We start from the raw sequence: 16,314 nt of genomic DNA, 5'->3' as shown, positions 1-16,314 counted from the left end.
AGGAGGCAATGTAGATACAGTTATAAAAGTATCTGACTTTACTCTGTAGCCTCCAAATAAAAAGAAAAAAGAAAAGGAGCGTTGCACGGCTCTTCAGGACAAGCTTCTTGAAGAAGAAAAGAAGCAGATGGAACATGTCCAGAGAGTGCTTCAGAGACTGAAACTAGAAAAAGACAACTGGCTTTTAGCAAGTAAGTTCTTGGGATTAACTATTCCTGCTGCTGCTAAATTGCAAAGGCAAACATTTCTAACTTTGGCCGTGTTGAAGTGATCATGCACATTTTTGCTGTTTACTGTTCTCTTTTGTTACTCATTATCACAGAATCAACCTCATGTTCACTGAAGTTGATGATGGTTTGCTAGCGAAAGAAAGTTCATTTGTAAAAGTAATACTGATAGCTTAGTATTTAAATTTTTTGTTCAGAATCTTAGTACTACATATCTATCATATGGACATTATAGATAAATGTCCACATAGTAAGAGTGATAGGAATCTTTATCACCTCATTTGTGGTTTTATAACATTGGTCATGTTTGGTTGCCTTCAGGCACTTGGAGAAGATAACTGCTTAATACATTATTCTTTTTTTTTAGAGTCTACCAAAAATGAGACCATCACAAAATTTTTACAGCTGTGTATATTTCCTCGATGCATTTTTTCAGCAATTGATGCTGTTTACTGTGCTCGTTTTGTTGAATTGGTCCATCAACAGAAAACTCCAAATTTTTCTACACTTCTTTGCTATGATCGAGTAAGTTCTTACTGCAACCTTTAAAAAAAATTCACATAGACACAGCTAAGTATTATAAACTCCAGAGGCATTATGTATGGAGTGAATCACATGATCTTAAAAGCCAAGTTTGTAACCTGGAATCTTAGTTTGAATTCTTTCAAACTATATGTCTTAATTAGGGCTTTTATTGCTGTAAAGAGACACCATGACCAAGGCAACTCTTGTAAGGACAACATTTAATTGGGGCTGGCTAACAGGTTTTGAGGTTCAGTCCATTATCATCATGGAAGGGGCATGGCAGTATTCAGGTTGGCATGGCACAGGAGGAATTGAGAGTTCTGCATCTTAATCTGAAGGCTACTAACAGAATACTGGCTTCCAGAAAGCTAGGAGATCTCAAAGCCTACTACCACAGTGGCACACTTCCCCTAACAAGCCCACACCTCCTATTAGTACCACTCCCTGGGCCAAGCTTTTACAAACCACACTATATCTTTCACAAGGTATTTAGCCTCTCTATGCCTCAATTTTCTTATCTATAGAAAGGGAATTGCTTTGTAAGATTGATCTGAGGGTTAAATGTATTACTATATAGAAAAGCTCCATGAAATCATATCTGTTGCACTCAAGGTTAACTTATTCACTCAGGATTTGAATTTAATAATCTTGTATCTTCATAAGTGGAGCCTTTCTATATTCTTTAACTTTTACTCCTCAAAATAAAACTAAAGAAAACAACCTTCTACCCAAATAAAAGTCTTTGTACATTCACACCACATGAAAGCAGGGCAGCCTTTTAGTGTCATATTTATGGATTTTTCATCTTGCATTTTTCTTACATTACTGTTATTTGTGGGTTTAATATGTGTGCTATAGTATGTCTGCTGCATTTTTTTATCACTTTTGCCTACTGCATATTCATTCTCAGTCATGAATGAATAAGTCTCCAAGAAGCATTATGTAATAAAATAATAATAATAATAGCCTTTTCTTTTATTATTATAGAGTTCTTCATAAAAATACACTTGGATGCTTTATCATCACTGTTCTTTTTACAGAATCTATAGTTGTCCCCCCCCTAAAATTTTTGCAGGTGTGACTATAATAGGAGAAATTACATAATTTTACTGAATTTATTTGTATATTGTGGTATGTTTTAATATAGTCTCAATATTTTCAGTTAGTTTGATTCTTTTTCGAACATTTTTCTTCTAGGTTTTTTCTGACATAATTTACACGGTTGCAAGCTGCACTGAAAATGAAGCTAGTCGGTATGGGAGATTTCTTTGCTGTATGTTAGAGACAGTGACCAGGTGGCATAGTGATAGAGCCACTTATGAAAAGGTATATAATTAATAAATATGTTTATATTTTACTTGTGCGTTATTACTTTAATTATTACTTCAGATTTGTCAGTTTTAAAAGAATTTAAGATTCAGCTATAAAGTGAATTATATTTATTATATTATAAAAAGTATTTTTTTTATTCTGTTTTAACTTGACATTTCAAGTTAATATCATTGAGTAAGCTTAACCTTTTTTTTACATAAGAGTCACTGATTTGGTCTTATTCTCCTATTTTTGTGGGATGAATTTTACCTCTAAAAATGAGAAACTTATTTTTCTTAGGAATGTGGAAACTTTCCAGGATTTCTTACCATATTACGGGCAACTGGATTTGATGGTGGAAATAAAGCTGATCAGTTAGATTATGAAAATTTTCGACATGTTGTCCACAAATGGCATTACAAACTAACCAAGGTAAAAAATAGTGGATCTTTTTTCAAAGATTTTTTTCTTCAAATTTGTATTTTATGATAATAGGTCTTTAAACATCTGTTATAGGCATCGGTACATTGCCTTGAGACAGGCGAATATACTCACATCAGGAATATATTGATTGTGCTAACAAAAATACTTCCTTGGTACCCAAAAGTTTTGAATCTGGGCCAGGCTTTGGAAAGAAGAGTGAATAAAATATGCCAAGAAGAAAAAGAGAAGAGGCCAGATCTTTATGCATTGGCTATGGGGTAACACAATTATATTTTAATGTGATTTATGAAACTAGTTTACAGAAGGATTCTGAAGATGTGAAAATGTTTTACAATGTTGAAGTCTTATCTTCTGCTTTACTTCAGGAGATTATGGGAGATTATGCGATCATGTTCCCACAGGCTGGTGAGAGTTGACACTTCTGATTATCAACTTCCGGTCTATACTGGATGATAGTTTTAAAGAAACATATTTTTGAAGCGGGGGGGAAAAATTTAATAGATCTCACATCTTGAGGAGAAAAAAGAAAATGGCTTTCTAGTTAAAGCATTAGTTTAATTTGAAAAATGACTAAGTTTTTAGAACACTCTAAAGATCTTAATATACTGGAAAGTGGTACTTTATTTTCTATAACCAAGTTACAGTTTGCTAATTTTATTTGACTAAACCCCATGTTTATGTTTTTTTTTTTTTTTTTTTTTTTTGATTTGTGTGTATGTGTATTTAAACACTCTGTGCGACTTTCAGCTACTCGGGGCAGTTGAAAAGTAAAAAGTCACACATGATACCTGAAAATGAGTTTCATCACAAGGATCCTCCTCCAAGAAATGCTGTTGCCAGTGTACAAAATGGACCTGGTGGTGGGACTTCTTCATCATCCATAGGAAGTGCATCTAAATCAGATGAAAGCGGTGCTGAGGAGACTGGTATGTTTGTAGACACTTCTAAAACTGTACTGAAATATTTTTATCACATAATAATTACAATGCTAGCCTCATATTGAGTCTTATTCCCTAGTTATGAGTATGTAACTATTAAGAACTAATCAGCCTCCTGGGCCTTCCTAATTATTCACTAATCATTTTGCTGTAAAGTCAGAGTTTGTATTTAGAGTTTGCTAATAAAAACCTTTTTTTTTTTTTTTTTTTCAGATAAATCAAGGGAGAGATCTCAGTGTGGTACAAAAGCTGTTAATAAGGCTTCTAGTACCACACCAAAAGGGAATTCAAGCAATGGAAATAGTGGCTCTAACAGGTAGGAACACTGTGCTGTACATTACAGTTCTAAACCCTTGTGTTTCATATATATATATATATACACACACATACACACATAAGTTGTCGTGTATGCTTGTCACAATGTGTGTGGAGGAGGTCTAACCTCATGTGTTTCTCCACACCTTATTTGAAATTGGATCCTCTTTCCTGCATATACTAGGCCAGCTCACCTGTAGGCTTTCAAGGATTTTCTTTTCTCTGCCTTCCATTCTGCCTTAGGAGCAGAGATTACAGATGAGGTGTAATGTGCTAGTTTTTATGTGGGTTTGTTGAGCTTGCTTTCTTATACTTGCATGGCATATACTTTACAAATGTAGCCCTCTCCCTGCCTCCAAAGTAAAAAAGTTATCTTTTAAGTTAGCATACAGAGTAATTGTGGTGTTTCCATATGTGTGTCTCATTATACTTATTTTAATTTGTCCCTACCCCAGTGACCTCCCTTGCTCCCACTGTCTCTTGCTAGTCTCCTTTTTCCGAATAATCTCCCTTCTGTTCTTATGACCCATGTATTCTATTATCTTCCTTTCTGCCTCTTGTTCTTCTCTTATGAGAACTGTTCTTTTTTCTTGGTCCTTTTTTTTTAGTTTCATAACATGGTATTTACATACTTACATATAGGTTCTTTATATGAAAGAAGACATGGTATTTGTCTTTTGGAGCCTTTCTAATTTCAAGTACCATGAAGATTTCTGGGTGAATCCATTTCCAGCAAATACCATCATTTCAGTTTTCAGTTTGGTTGAATTTCATTTTTTATGTATCCTATACTTTCTCTACCCATGAATCTGTTAATAGGCAAGTAGGCTGGCCCCATTTATTGTGAATAGTGCAGAAATAAACAAAAATGTGAGTATCTTCATGTTATATTGAATTAGAGATCTTTGGGTGTACACTCAGGAGTGGAATAGCTGAGCTATTCTACTCTTTGTTTTTGAGAAACCTGTACATACACCAACTTTTATAGTGGCTGCATGAGTTAACATTTCCACTAGCAAGTTATAAAGTGTTGTTTTACCCATATTCTTACAAACTTTTTTTCTTGTTTATTCTCTTGATGAGAGCCATTCTGACTGGTTCAAAGCAGTTCTAATTTTTATTTCTCGAATGGCTAAGATGTTGAACACTTTTGAAAGTATTTATTGGCCATTTATATTCACTTTTGAGCTGTTTATGAGGTCATTACTAGTTTATTTATTTATTAGGTGAATTTTGGAGAACTATTTGCAATTCTTATTTCTAACTATCACACTCCTGTCTGAGACATTTTGCAAAGCTTTCCCTCTCTGTTTACATGCTGTCTATTCATTCTGATGACTGCTGCCTTAGCTAACATCAAGGTGTTTGATCTTTGAACTGACTTTGAGCAGAATGAGTACTAGATATCTAGTTTCATTCTTTTACATAGCAGTATCCAGTTTCTCCAATACTAGCTGGTGTAGAAACTGTCCTTTTTCTAGTCTATGTTTTGATACTTTTGTTGGAAATTAGGTGAGTGTAGCTGTGCACATTTATTTCTTGCTACTATATTCTGTTTTAATGATCTCCACTTATCTACATGTTCATTCCTGTTCCACCACCATTCTGTCTTTGTCCCTATGAATCTCTAGTGTAATTCAGGATCACATATTGAGATACTTCCCGAATCACCTTTTCTGCTGAGTATTGCTTTGGCCATTCCAGAACTTTTATATTTCTTTCTCAGATTTAGGTGTGTGCATGTGTACTTGTGTGGTGTGTGTGTGTGTGTGTGTGTGTGTGTATGTGTGTGTGTAATTCTGTAATGAAGAATTTCATTTGATTATTATAAGGGATTGTGTGGAATATACATATCACATTGGGTAGTATGATTATTACAAAATATTATCACAATATTGATTCTCCTAATCCATAAGCATGGGATTTCATTTTTTTATGGTCTAATCAATTTTGCTGTTTAAAACTTGTTTATTATTGAAAATAGGGTTTTTTCCAAAAAGTATATTAAGATTGTGATTTCCCCTACCCCAACTACTCCCGGTTCCTCTTCACCTCCCTGCTTACCCAATTTACTTCCTTTCTTACTCCTCATTAAAAAACAAAGTCATCTAAAAAATTAATAATGCTAAGATGCAATTAAAGCAATGTAAGCTGAATAGGACAGGATCTTTATTTTGTTTCTTTATTTCTCAGTTTATTAGTCTTTTATTTTCTTGGGATTATTCCTGAATATTTTGTTTTCTGTAAAGTTATTGTGGATGATTTCTTCCTCAGCAATTTAGTCGTTAGTAAATAGAGCTTTTAATTTTTATTTTACTTTGTAGACTGTTAATTTGTTTAATATGTTCATTAGATATAAAGATTTTCTAGTGTAGCCTTCTGGGTCTTTTAAGGATAGGGTAGTGTCACATTTTAAAATAGAGATGGTTTGAAGTTTTTCTTTCCTATTATCTATATCTCTTTCACTTCATTTTCATTTACTCCTCTAGCTAAGATTTTGAGTACTATATCAAATGAGTTGAGTATGATTTGGCCTAAAGTGCTTTTGGAGGTTTGTTATACGGTCCCTGTATTTTTAGTTTTCTTAGGGATTTTTTTTTTCATGGAGGGATGTTTTTATCAAAGTGTTTCTCTATAGTTATTGGCATAATCTTGTTATTTCTAACCCTGAGTCTGTCTGTCTCCTGTATTATATTTCTTGAATCATTCTTACATCCCTGAAGTGAATTGAGTTTGGTCATAGCACATGATTTTAATGGTTTCTTGAATTCCATTTACAAGATTGTAAGAATCTTGAGCTAGAGAGATGGCTCAGCAAGGTTAAGACCACTGGCTACTCTTCCACAGGACCCAAGTTCAATTCTCAGAACCCACATGGCAGCTAACAATCATTTGTAACTAGTTCTAGGGGATCTGATACCTTCTTCTGGCCTCTGTGGGCACCAGGCATTTATGTCATATACAGACATACATGGTGTAAACATTCATGCAAGGAAAACATACATTTCATAAAATAAATGAGACATGAAAGATTTTCTTAAATTTATTAGGTAATTGTCCATAGTTTTGTTCTTGTACTGTGTGTTTATTTAGTTTGGCTGTAAGGGTGATATTGACTTTGAAGTAATGAGTTTGGTAGTTGTATTAGGGTTTTAATGCTGTGAACAGACACCATGACCAAGGTGATTCTTTTTTTTTTTTTTTTTTTTTTTAATCATCTGTTCAGTTGTTTTTTTTTTTTTTGCTTGCTCTTTGTTTTTTTTTTTAAGATTTATTTATTCATTTTTATGTATTTGAGTACACTGTAGCTAGCTGTCTTCAGACACACCAATAGAGGGCATCAGATCCCATTACAGATGGTTGTGAGCCACCATGTGGTTGCTGGGACTTGAACTCAGGACCTCTGGAAAGGCATTCAGTGCTCTTGCTGAGCCATCTCCAGCCCCAAGGCAGTTCTTATAAGGACAATATTTAACTGGGGCTGGCTTACAGGTTCAGAGGTTCAGTCCATTATCATCAAGGTGGGAACATGGCAGCGTCTAGGCAAGCATGATGTAGGAAGAGCTGAGAGTTCTATAACTTCATTTAAAGGCTGCTCATAGAATACTAGCTTCAAGTCAGCTAGAATGAGGGTCCTAAAGTCCATGCTGACAGTGACAGACCTACTCCAATAAGGCTAAGCCTCCAAATAGCGCCACTCCTTGGGCCAAGCATATTCAAGTCACCACAGTAGTGTTCCTTTACTTTCTGTTTATGGAACACTTTGAGGATCTTTGGCATTGGCACTTTTATAAAGATTTAGTAGGATTTATTAGTCAATCCAAATGATTCTGGCCTTTTTTTTCCCCCTCTGTCTCGTTGCTTGTTATGGATCTATTTAAATTGCTTGTATTCCCTTGATTTAATTTTTTTAACTTTATTTTAAAATACAAAGATAAATGTACAGATTTTTAAGCATTTTTGCATAAAAGTATACAAACACATTTTTATTAGGTTGTAATTAAGTATTTGTGGGTACCTAAACATACACATATGTATATATGTAACCATAATATAGGAAAAGAGGTTATTAATTTGAGGAGATAGGAGATAGGATTTAAATTTTGATTGATCTCGAGTGTGTGTGTGTGTGTGTGTGTGTGTGTGTGTGTGTGTGTGTTTGTGCGCGCACGTGTGTGCGCGCGCGCGTGCATTTGGAAAAGTTTTACCCAATTTTTTTCTACATTTTCAAGTTTTTTCCTTGATGATACTGGATATCATTGAAATAAATTAACAGTAAACTCACCCTCTTCATCTTTAATATCTATTAACTTGAATTTTCTGTTTTGCCTAGTTTTGCTAGACTTTTACAATTTTTTTTTATTTTTTCAAAGAACCAAGTCTGATTGGTTGATAATGTACATTGTTCTTTTAGTCTCTGTTTCAGCAATTTCTTTCATGACCTCAATTTTTTCTTGTTATTGGCTTCTTTGTGATTTGCTTTGTTCTTGTTTTTGAAGACATCATTAGACTATTTCAGACTTCTGTTTTTTTTTTTAATGTAAGCATTTATAGCTAGAATTGCCTTAGTTGTATTGAAGTAGTCTAGTATGTTGTGCTTTAATTTTCATTTCACTCTTGGAATTTTAAAAATTCCTTGATTTCATCCACCCACTGGTCGGTCAGTCATGAGTGTATGTTTCAGTCTCCATGTACTTGTATAGTTTCTCTTGCTATTGAATTCTATTATAGTCCACTATGGTTTAATAAGATAGAAAAATAATTTCAGTTCTGCATTTATTAAGACATACTGTGGTCAGACTAGGTTCTTTTAGAGAGCATCCTATGGGCTGCTGTGAAGGAGGTGCATTTAGTTTCTGATGGATAAAATATTCTCCAGATTATTTGTAAAGTCCATTTGCTCTTTGGTATAGTTTAACTTTGCAGTTTCTTTGTTGATTTTTAGTCTGAGTGGCTATTTAAAGTTGATGCTAGAATGTCAAAATGATCCCATTATTATATCAAGACCTGTGTGACTATTTATGAACATTATTGCTTGTTTTATGAAATTCACATGTCTGTTTACTGATAGTACTTTTAATTGGTTGGCTGGATATAGTTTTGGTTGTTATTTTGTTATCCTCAAAGTTTGTATACAAAATAATCTAACATTACTTATAATCATTATTAATCATTATTTTAATTACATGTTCATGAATTTGTTTTATTTCACATGAAGAATTACTGACTTATCCTAAAGTCCTTTATCTTTCTGAAGATTCCTCTTAGTTTCACATTTTTTAAAGTCAATGGAAACCCTTTCTGATTTTTTTTTTTTTTTTGCTCTTTCTTTCTCTGTCTGTTTTCTTACTTGTATGTCAACACAGGATTTCTCTGTGTATAGGCCTGACTTGGAGCTTACTCTGTAGACCAAGCTGCCCTCAAACTCACAGAGGTCCACCTGCCTCTACCTCCCACGTGCTGTGATTAAAGACATGCACCACAACTCTTAGCTCAGTTATGATTTTAAATATGGGATATATTTGATGATTTTTTTTTAATTTTTTTTATTCTTAAGCAACAAAGCTGTTAAGGAAAATGATAAAGAAAAAGTAAAAGAGAAAGAAAAAGAGAAGAAAGAGAAGACTCCAGCTACAACTCCAGAGGCCAGGGTACTTGGTAAAGATAGTAAAGAAAAACCAAAGGAAGAGCGGCCAAATAAAGATGACAAAGCAAGAGAGACAAAGGAAAGAACACCTAAATCTGACAAAGAAAAAGAGAAGTTCAAGAAGGAAGAAAAAACTAAAGATGAGAAATTCAAGACTACCGTCCCCAATGTAGAATCAAAATCGACTCAAGAAAGGGAAAGAGAGAAGGAGCCATCCAGAGAAAGAGATGTAGCAAAGGAAATGAAGTCAAAGGAAAATATTAAAGGAGGAGAAAAAACACCAGTTTCAGGGTCCTTGAAGTCACCTGTTCCCCGATCAGATATCTCGGAGCCTGACAGGGGCAAGTGCACCTTTTTCTATTTGTTTACTTTTTGGACCTAATTATATGCTTGTTGGTTATCTCTTTTTCTTGATATGGTAGTGATTTTGTTAGTGCAACAAATACTTGCTCTTAAAAGTTGCTCATTTTTTGAAGTGTTTGGAATGACTGGGCAAATCCCTTATTCTGACTATTTCTTTTTGTCCAAACAGAACAAAAACGCCGCAAAATTGACACTCATCCTTCTCCATCACATTCCTCCACTGTAAAGGTTAGTATAGCCTGAGGAAGGCAGCATCCGTATTAGGCTCACCTGTTTGGAATACCAATGTCCTGACTTCCTTCAAGTCTTGTGCCAAGTATTCACTGGAGCCACTGGAGGTTTTATATTGCATTAGAAAATGAAATTTTTCTGTATTGGTGGACTGATTTTTTTTTATTGAGTATTTTTCTTATAAAAATGTTAGAACTTCAAGGACCTAGCACTAATTTTATTGTGTTTCAAAGTACAAGAGAAATTTTACCCAGAAGTGCCTCACTGCTTTAAGCAGTTCTTTTTGGAGTGCAATGGTAGCTACAAGCAAATGAATCTTTTCAGCAGAATGAAGCTATTTTTCGGCATAAATGTTGAAGATTATATAGCTCTGAAGACTTCCTGAATGATACAGGATAAACAAGATACCTCTGAATTTATCAAGCTTCTTGATGAGCATCATACCGATGTGCCTTCTAAGAAGGAGTCTTGAAAGGAGTTCCATTTTAAAGTCTCCTTGGTGATCAGTTCTCCTGTAGTTGTGTTTATTCAGTGAGCATGCAGCTTCTGTTGTATCTTCCCTTGGAGGTTTGTTTATACCCATTGGGTTCCCAACAAGTTGAACCTTGCGTTACGATAAGAGCAGATGTGGCATCCAGTCCTACCACCCAGCAAAGAGAAACCCCAGGCATTCAACTGCAGCACAAAATCGTGGGTGTAGCCTTCTTGAAGACTCAGGGTAGCCATTCCTTGCTCCATATTTAATTTTAATCCTAAAGTCATCTAATTTCATGGAATCTTTGAATTTGCAGTACGTTGAACTTTTAAAACTGTAAGTTAATTAATTCTTCATCCAGAGCACTGTGGTGGAATACTGTAATTGGTTTCCTTTTCTTTTTAAAATCTTTTTCCTTATGAGAGGCATGAAATTGAATAATCATGGTACTTTGCAACAACATATTGATTAATGTTTTGTAGAATTTTTTTATTCTAATGCCACTGAATTTTCTAGCCAGAACAAAATGTTTATATTTATTGGAGTTGAAAATGAATAAAATTTGAACCCTTTTGATTAGAGAATAACTATAAAAATATCAGTTAATTTTTTGCATGATGATCTCTACCGTTTTCAACTTTTGGTAGAGAAAAATGTCTTTATAGCCTCTTAATTACTTAACGCTTAATATGAAATATGTGGCATCAACATTCGTTTCTTTTTATTTTTAATCAGAACAAAAATTTAAATTTTTTATATTTAATATTTATAATTTTTAACATTACAATTCCATTATATGGTTTTGATTTTTGTTTTTATTTATTGCTGATATTCATATTGATACTGATTTCCTGGAATTTATCCTCACAAGAAATAGCTGGTTTGTTTCTAGGTTACAGACATACTTCCCAAAGTTCCTCTGGGTTCTGAGAACTATGCCAGCTCACCTGTCATCTCCATTCATTTTCTACAGGACAGTCTCATCGATCTCAAGGACTCATCGGCAAAGGTTTGAGTCTTTTAAAATCATGCCTAAGTAAACCAGAAATTGCTAAGTTTCTTATTTAGTAGGGGCCACCACCCTAGTAAACTTTATATGCTAGGATTGGTAAGAGAAAGCACTCAATTTATTTAGAAATCACCTTTAAAGATTCTGACCAAAATAGAAAATCAGATAACAATGGGCCATGTAGACACATTGTTATATGTGTGATGTGGCAGTTATTTTATGTATTCTTGCTATACTATGTATTTTTCTTTTATGATTTTAGATTTGGGAAAAGGAGAGTTGCTGGTTTATTTGGGATGGGTGGTAGGTAGACTTTCATAGTTTCACAGAGCAAACTTGCCAGTTTATTGCTTTGTTTATAGATAATTAAGAAGAACAAAAAAGTAATTTGCCACATTCATAGAACTTTTAAAAACCGAATCTATCTTAGTCCATAAATTTCTTTATTCTCCCTCTGCTGAAGTATCCTTTTAGTAGCTGTGGCATAATACCAAGAGATAGAGTAAATATAAAATAATCCTCCTGGAAGGAAGTACTCAACTTGTGGGCTATGTTTATATGTCAGTATTAATTCTTTCCTTTTACACTACTCTCCTGGGTTTTCTGATTCTTAAAAACAGTGTGTAGTTTGTGTATTTTATTATAGAGTTCATTTCAGTATTATACTTGAAGTGTCTATTGATCATGTCATCTTGTCCTATTATGAAATCTGTATCCTCTTTACTTAGGTTTTTCTACTTTATGTTTTCTACTTGAATGCGAAGTATGATTCTTTACTTATAGATTAAATGGGATTTTGAAATATCTGTGGATTCTGGGCAAACATTTTCTAATTATTAGTGGTTACAATAGCCAAAGTGCCTGTGTCCTAAAAGTATGGCATTGTTTTAAGATAAACTATTATCTGAAAGTTTATATACTTTAAAAAATGTACTTTTTAAAAACTACAATAAACTACGAGTAGTTTCTTTTAAAGTAAAACCTTTTTATTGGCTATCATAAAAATGAACTGCAGTAGGTCTTTGCAGCCAGTTTGGGATTGCATTTGACAATCCTAACCAGTAGCTTGGGTGGGTTGTTTTATATTCACAGGCTTGTAATAGTTTTAATTTGTTAGTATTTATTTATTAAGGCATATGTTGAAGTGGTTTGAAAACTGATGTTAAGGTTAACTAGATTTTCTTGTCAGTGATGAAGATAGTTTTGTCAGTTTTCTGTGTCTAGATGATACATATTTGCCTTACTTCATGCTTATAAAAGTGCTATGAGTTAAATAGAGCAGATGGTAGTGTCTTTGACAAATGAGAGACAGAGCTCTTCCTGGTAGCTTAAAATTTGTCATTACTGAAAATGTGAGCTAAAATTAAGTTTTTTTTGGTTTTTAACATCCATTTTAATAATAGCGGCAAAAGTTTCCTTAACTCCTTTATTGTATTTATATTACTTTTTAAACGTGGTGATTGAAGTCTATTTTCCAACATTTTTGTACAAGAAGATTTTTATGGGCACTTGAAATTCCACATGGAACCAGAAAGTTTGAAAATCACATGCATACTGTATTAAAAATTATGAGATTCATTTCATAAGTGATCCAAAGTAGTGTTTTTGTATAGCAGCTGATTTTATAATTTTAAGGCTATAGAAAATTTATTGGCATTTGAATGACTTAAGATAGTTTCTTAGACTTTGAGCAAATTATATAGCCTTACTGTTTCTGGGGCATCTTTTACTTCCTAGAGGTTTTACTGTGAGATATGTGTTCTGTCTTTCATGTTACCTTGTTACTTGTTCATATAAAATTGTTTTCTTGATTTTAGTTTGATTCTTTTTTTTCTTTTTTTAGTTATGCTTTGCTCCCCAAATTTTATTTCTTAATAACTTTTGGGTATATTTTACTTTACAATTCATAGTAAAGTAATTCATAGATTGAATTTTTAGTGAGATTAAAAGATGACTAAGCTAATATAGGATCCATATATTTTGTCAGCTCTCTTTCCACTCCCATTTCCACGTCACATAGTTGTACTTGTGATCAGTTGTGTTTTAGTATGGCAGTACTAGCAGCTACATATGATGAAGAGAGTACTAAAATCATGCTTCTACGCCAAGCAAGGTTTGATTTGGAGAGTTGGCTAGATTCTTTTATTAGATCTTAATGGTCTGATCTAAAAAGAAACAAAAATAAAAATAAAAATCAAACCATTAACAAGATCATACAACGTTACATATAGATTGTTTTATCATATCATTAACTTTATTTGGCAAATAACATGGTAAACATTCATTGTAGATGTATATAAAAGTGGAAAAGGCATCTAGTTGGAGATGTACTAGAAATTATTATGGACAGAAATACATAGCTTGAGATGAACAGAAGTGGTGTATAAATAACAGTAAGAATAGAATAGGAGTTACTGGAAAGTGAGCTGCAGAGCTGAGAGATAGTTTAGGTGCTGATGGCTCTTGAGCTACTTTTTGAAAACCTGAGAACTTTAAGATAAAAGTAATTAATTGTTCTAGTAAGGTAAAAAGGATGAAAGTTAGGGACTACTGCTAGCCACAGAACCTTAGGTTGCTGTATGATAGGATATAATTGTGACAATTATGCAGCATGCTCAGAATGCCTAAACAAAGAAGTATGAATTCTACTCAGTAGGTGATGTAGTAAAAGGTGCTGTGACAATTATTAGAAAGACAGGGAGGTGGAAATTAATTGCTTTATTTCTAAACCTAGAATTGGATTGTGTATCAATTAACTATTTGACACTGAATATCTGTAGTGAAATATTTCAGTACTAATACCAGAAGTCCTAGAGAAGTTTCTTAATTCTTTACAATACAGAATTCAAGTAGGCATGAAAAAGATGTCTTTTTTGGTGTGTGTGTGGGGGGGGGTACTCTAGTAGTAGGAGAAATGAAGAAGTACTTTAAGGAAATTGTTAAGTGTTAAATATATTATTGAATTTAGCTTATCTAGTCCATAAATAATATTAAAATATGGGAAAAGATGTAATAAATTTCACAACTAGAAATATATTTTAAGTGTCATTTAAGGCATACCCGGTAAAAGTATCTTTTAGATAGTACTTCAAGACTAGATTTTTCTCTTAATCTTTGTTATCAATAAACACTTTGACTGTTTCAGGCATTCTTCAGCTTTTAAACATAAGATTCTTATAAAGAATTCACTCTGTTGCTTTGATAATATTTCTTAGGCAACAGAATTGAAAATTTTTTATGGTGGTTAAATATAAGTCTTTAAACTTCAAGTTGATGTTTTGTTTTTTTTTTTTTTTTTTTTTTTTTTTTTTTTTTGCATTTCTTAGATTATCATAGGACTCCTTACTGTAAAATTATTTTACTTGCATTCATTGTTCTGTTTCTTCCTAGGGTATATTTAGAGCTAGGTAGCTACATGATGAATGCTGTTCATTATTCTTTGAATGTATCAAATGAAACATAGACTTGTACCACAATTTTAAATGCCATAAAGTTGGCATTCAACTAGTTTCGGACTACTTCCTAAACATTTACTTTTATAGTGAATTTCTATATTTCCAACCTTCAGAAGTAGGGTTTTTCTATCATTTAAAGTTAAAATAACCTTAATTTTTGGCTGTTTGATCTCTAATAGACCTTCTTACAGAGAGTATTTGTTCTGTCACTTTTCAGTCTTCCAAGTCTAGTCACCATCAGCTGACTGGGAGTGAGGCAGAATTCAATTGTGGTTATTTAATAGAACTGTGGTGCTTTTGGAAGTAGAGAATATTCATCAGTCTTTATATTTTCAAAAGTATTTGAGGTAATCACTACCTGATTTATACCTATGCAGAATGGATGTACTAGCAAAATCATGGCTAGGTTTTATTTATACCTTTTTTGCCCATTGTCATTGACTGCATGGTAAGATGTTTATATATCCTGACTGCATCGGAATTTGTTTTTGTCTTTTTCAGCAGGGAAACTTTAGTCATTGTTTTTTACATATGAATTCTTATGAACTGGGGTGATAAGGAGAATGCTAGCTTGTGAATTTACTGAAAATGGTACTTGAGGTAGTAATGAACTGAGTTAAAATGGGAATCCTTATAAGGCTTAGGATTAAAGCCTTTGTAAAATGTGTTACATTCTTTTATTTTAGCTCTCATAAAACAAACCGATAACTAGTTTTGACTTTATATATAATTAATTACCTGTTATCTTTCATTTAGTAAACAAAAATGCCAAAGGCTGCCAATACTGGAAAACTAATAATCTTTAGTAATATTGCCTTAATTTTAACAGCTCTACATTAACCATAATCCTCCACCACTGTCCAAGAGTAAGGAGAGAGAAATGGACAAGAAAGATTTGGACAAGTCAAGGGAAAGATCCAGAGAAAGAGAGAAAAAAGATGAAAAGGACAGGAAAGAACGGAAAAGGGTTTGTAATTTTTAAAAATTAGCTTGGAAAGCTTTATGTTGTATATAGTAATGTTTTTTTCTGCTTTTAGAAAATACTGATTGATTCCACAGCAGTCTGTTTCAAGTTTTAGTGGTATTTTCATCCTAAAGTGTGTTTGTATCTTCTACAATAAAGAACTTCAACTTTGTTATCTCTTTCATGCCATTTTATCAAATATGTGGTACAGCAAATATTCTCCAGTGCTAGTTAGTGATGTCTTTTATTGTATAAAAGTTAATACATCAAAACAAAAAAGCCATAACCCTTGATCAATGTAGTTCACAATTCTTGGTTCTAGGATCATTCAAACAATGACCGTGAAGTACCACCGGACATAACAAAGAGGCGGAAAGAGGAAAATGGAACAAGTAGGTAGACTTACCTAA

General features: G+C 33.2%; 1 protein-coding gene across 2 annotated transcripts in view; it reads left to right on the top strand.

Moving 5' to 3' along the window:
- THOC2 (THO complex subunit 2) overlaps positions 1–16,314 on the top strand; it is a 112,119-nt gene that overhangs the window by 84,406 nt on the left and 11,399 nt on the right. Inside the window, exons 24-35 of one of the 2 annotated variants that reach the window (XM_080909516.1) lie at positions 50–191; positions 595–752; positions 1,950–2,078; positions 2,364–2,495; positions 2,580–2,764; positions 3,255–3,433; positions 3,659–3,761; positions 9,318–9,748; positions 9,940–9,998; positions 11,369–11,485; positions 15,770–15,907; positions 16,227–16,296. In XM_080909516.1, the coding sequence (XP_080765642.1) occupies positions 50–191; positions 595–752; positions 1,950–2,078; positions 2,364–2,495; positions 2,580–2,764; positions 3,255–3,433; positions 3,659–3,761; positions 9,318–9,748; positions 9,940–9,998; positions 11,369–11,485; positions 15,770–15,907; positions 16,227–16,296 (1,843 nt within the window). The remainder of the gene's footprint in view (positions 1–49; positions 192–594; positions 753–1,949; positions 2,079–2,363; positions 2,496–2,579; positions 2,765–3,254; positions 3,434–3,658; positions 3,762–9,317; positions 9,749–9,939; positions 9,999–11,368; positions 11,486–15,769; positions 15,908–16,226; positions 16,297–16,314) is intronic. The other variant, XM_080909515.1, reaches the window with a different exon arrangement.

Source organism: Micromys minutus (genome assembly GCF_963924665.1).
Source record: "Micromys minutus genome assembly, chromosome: X".
Lineage (NCBI taxonomy): Eukaryota > Metazoa > Chordata > Mammalia > Rodentia > Muridae > Micromys > Micromys minutus.
Note: the sequence above shows the minus strand (reverse complement) of the source record. Positions and strands in the feature narration are given on the sequence as shown.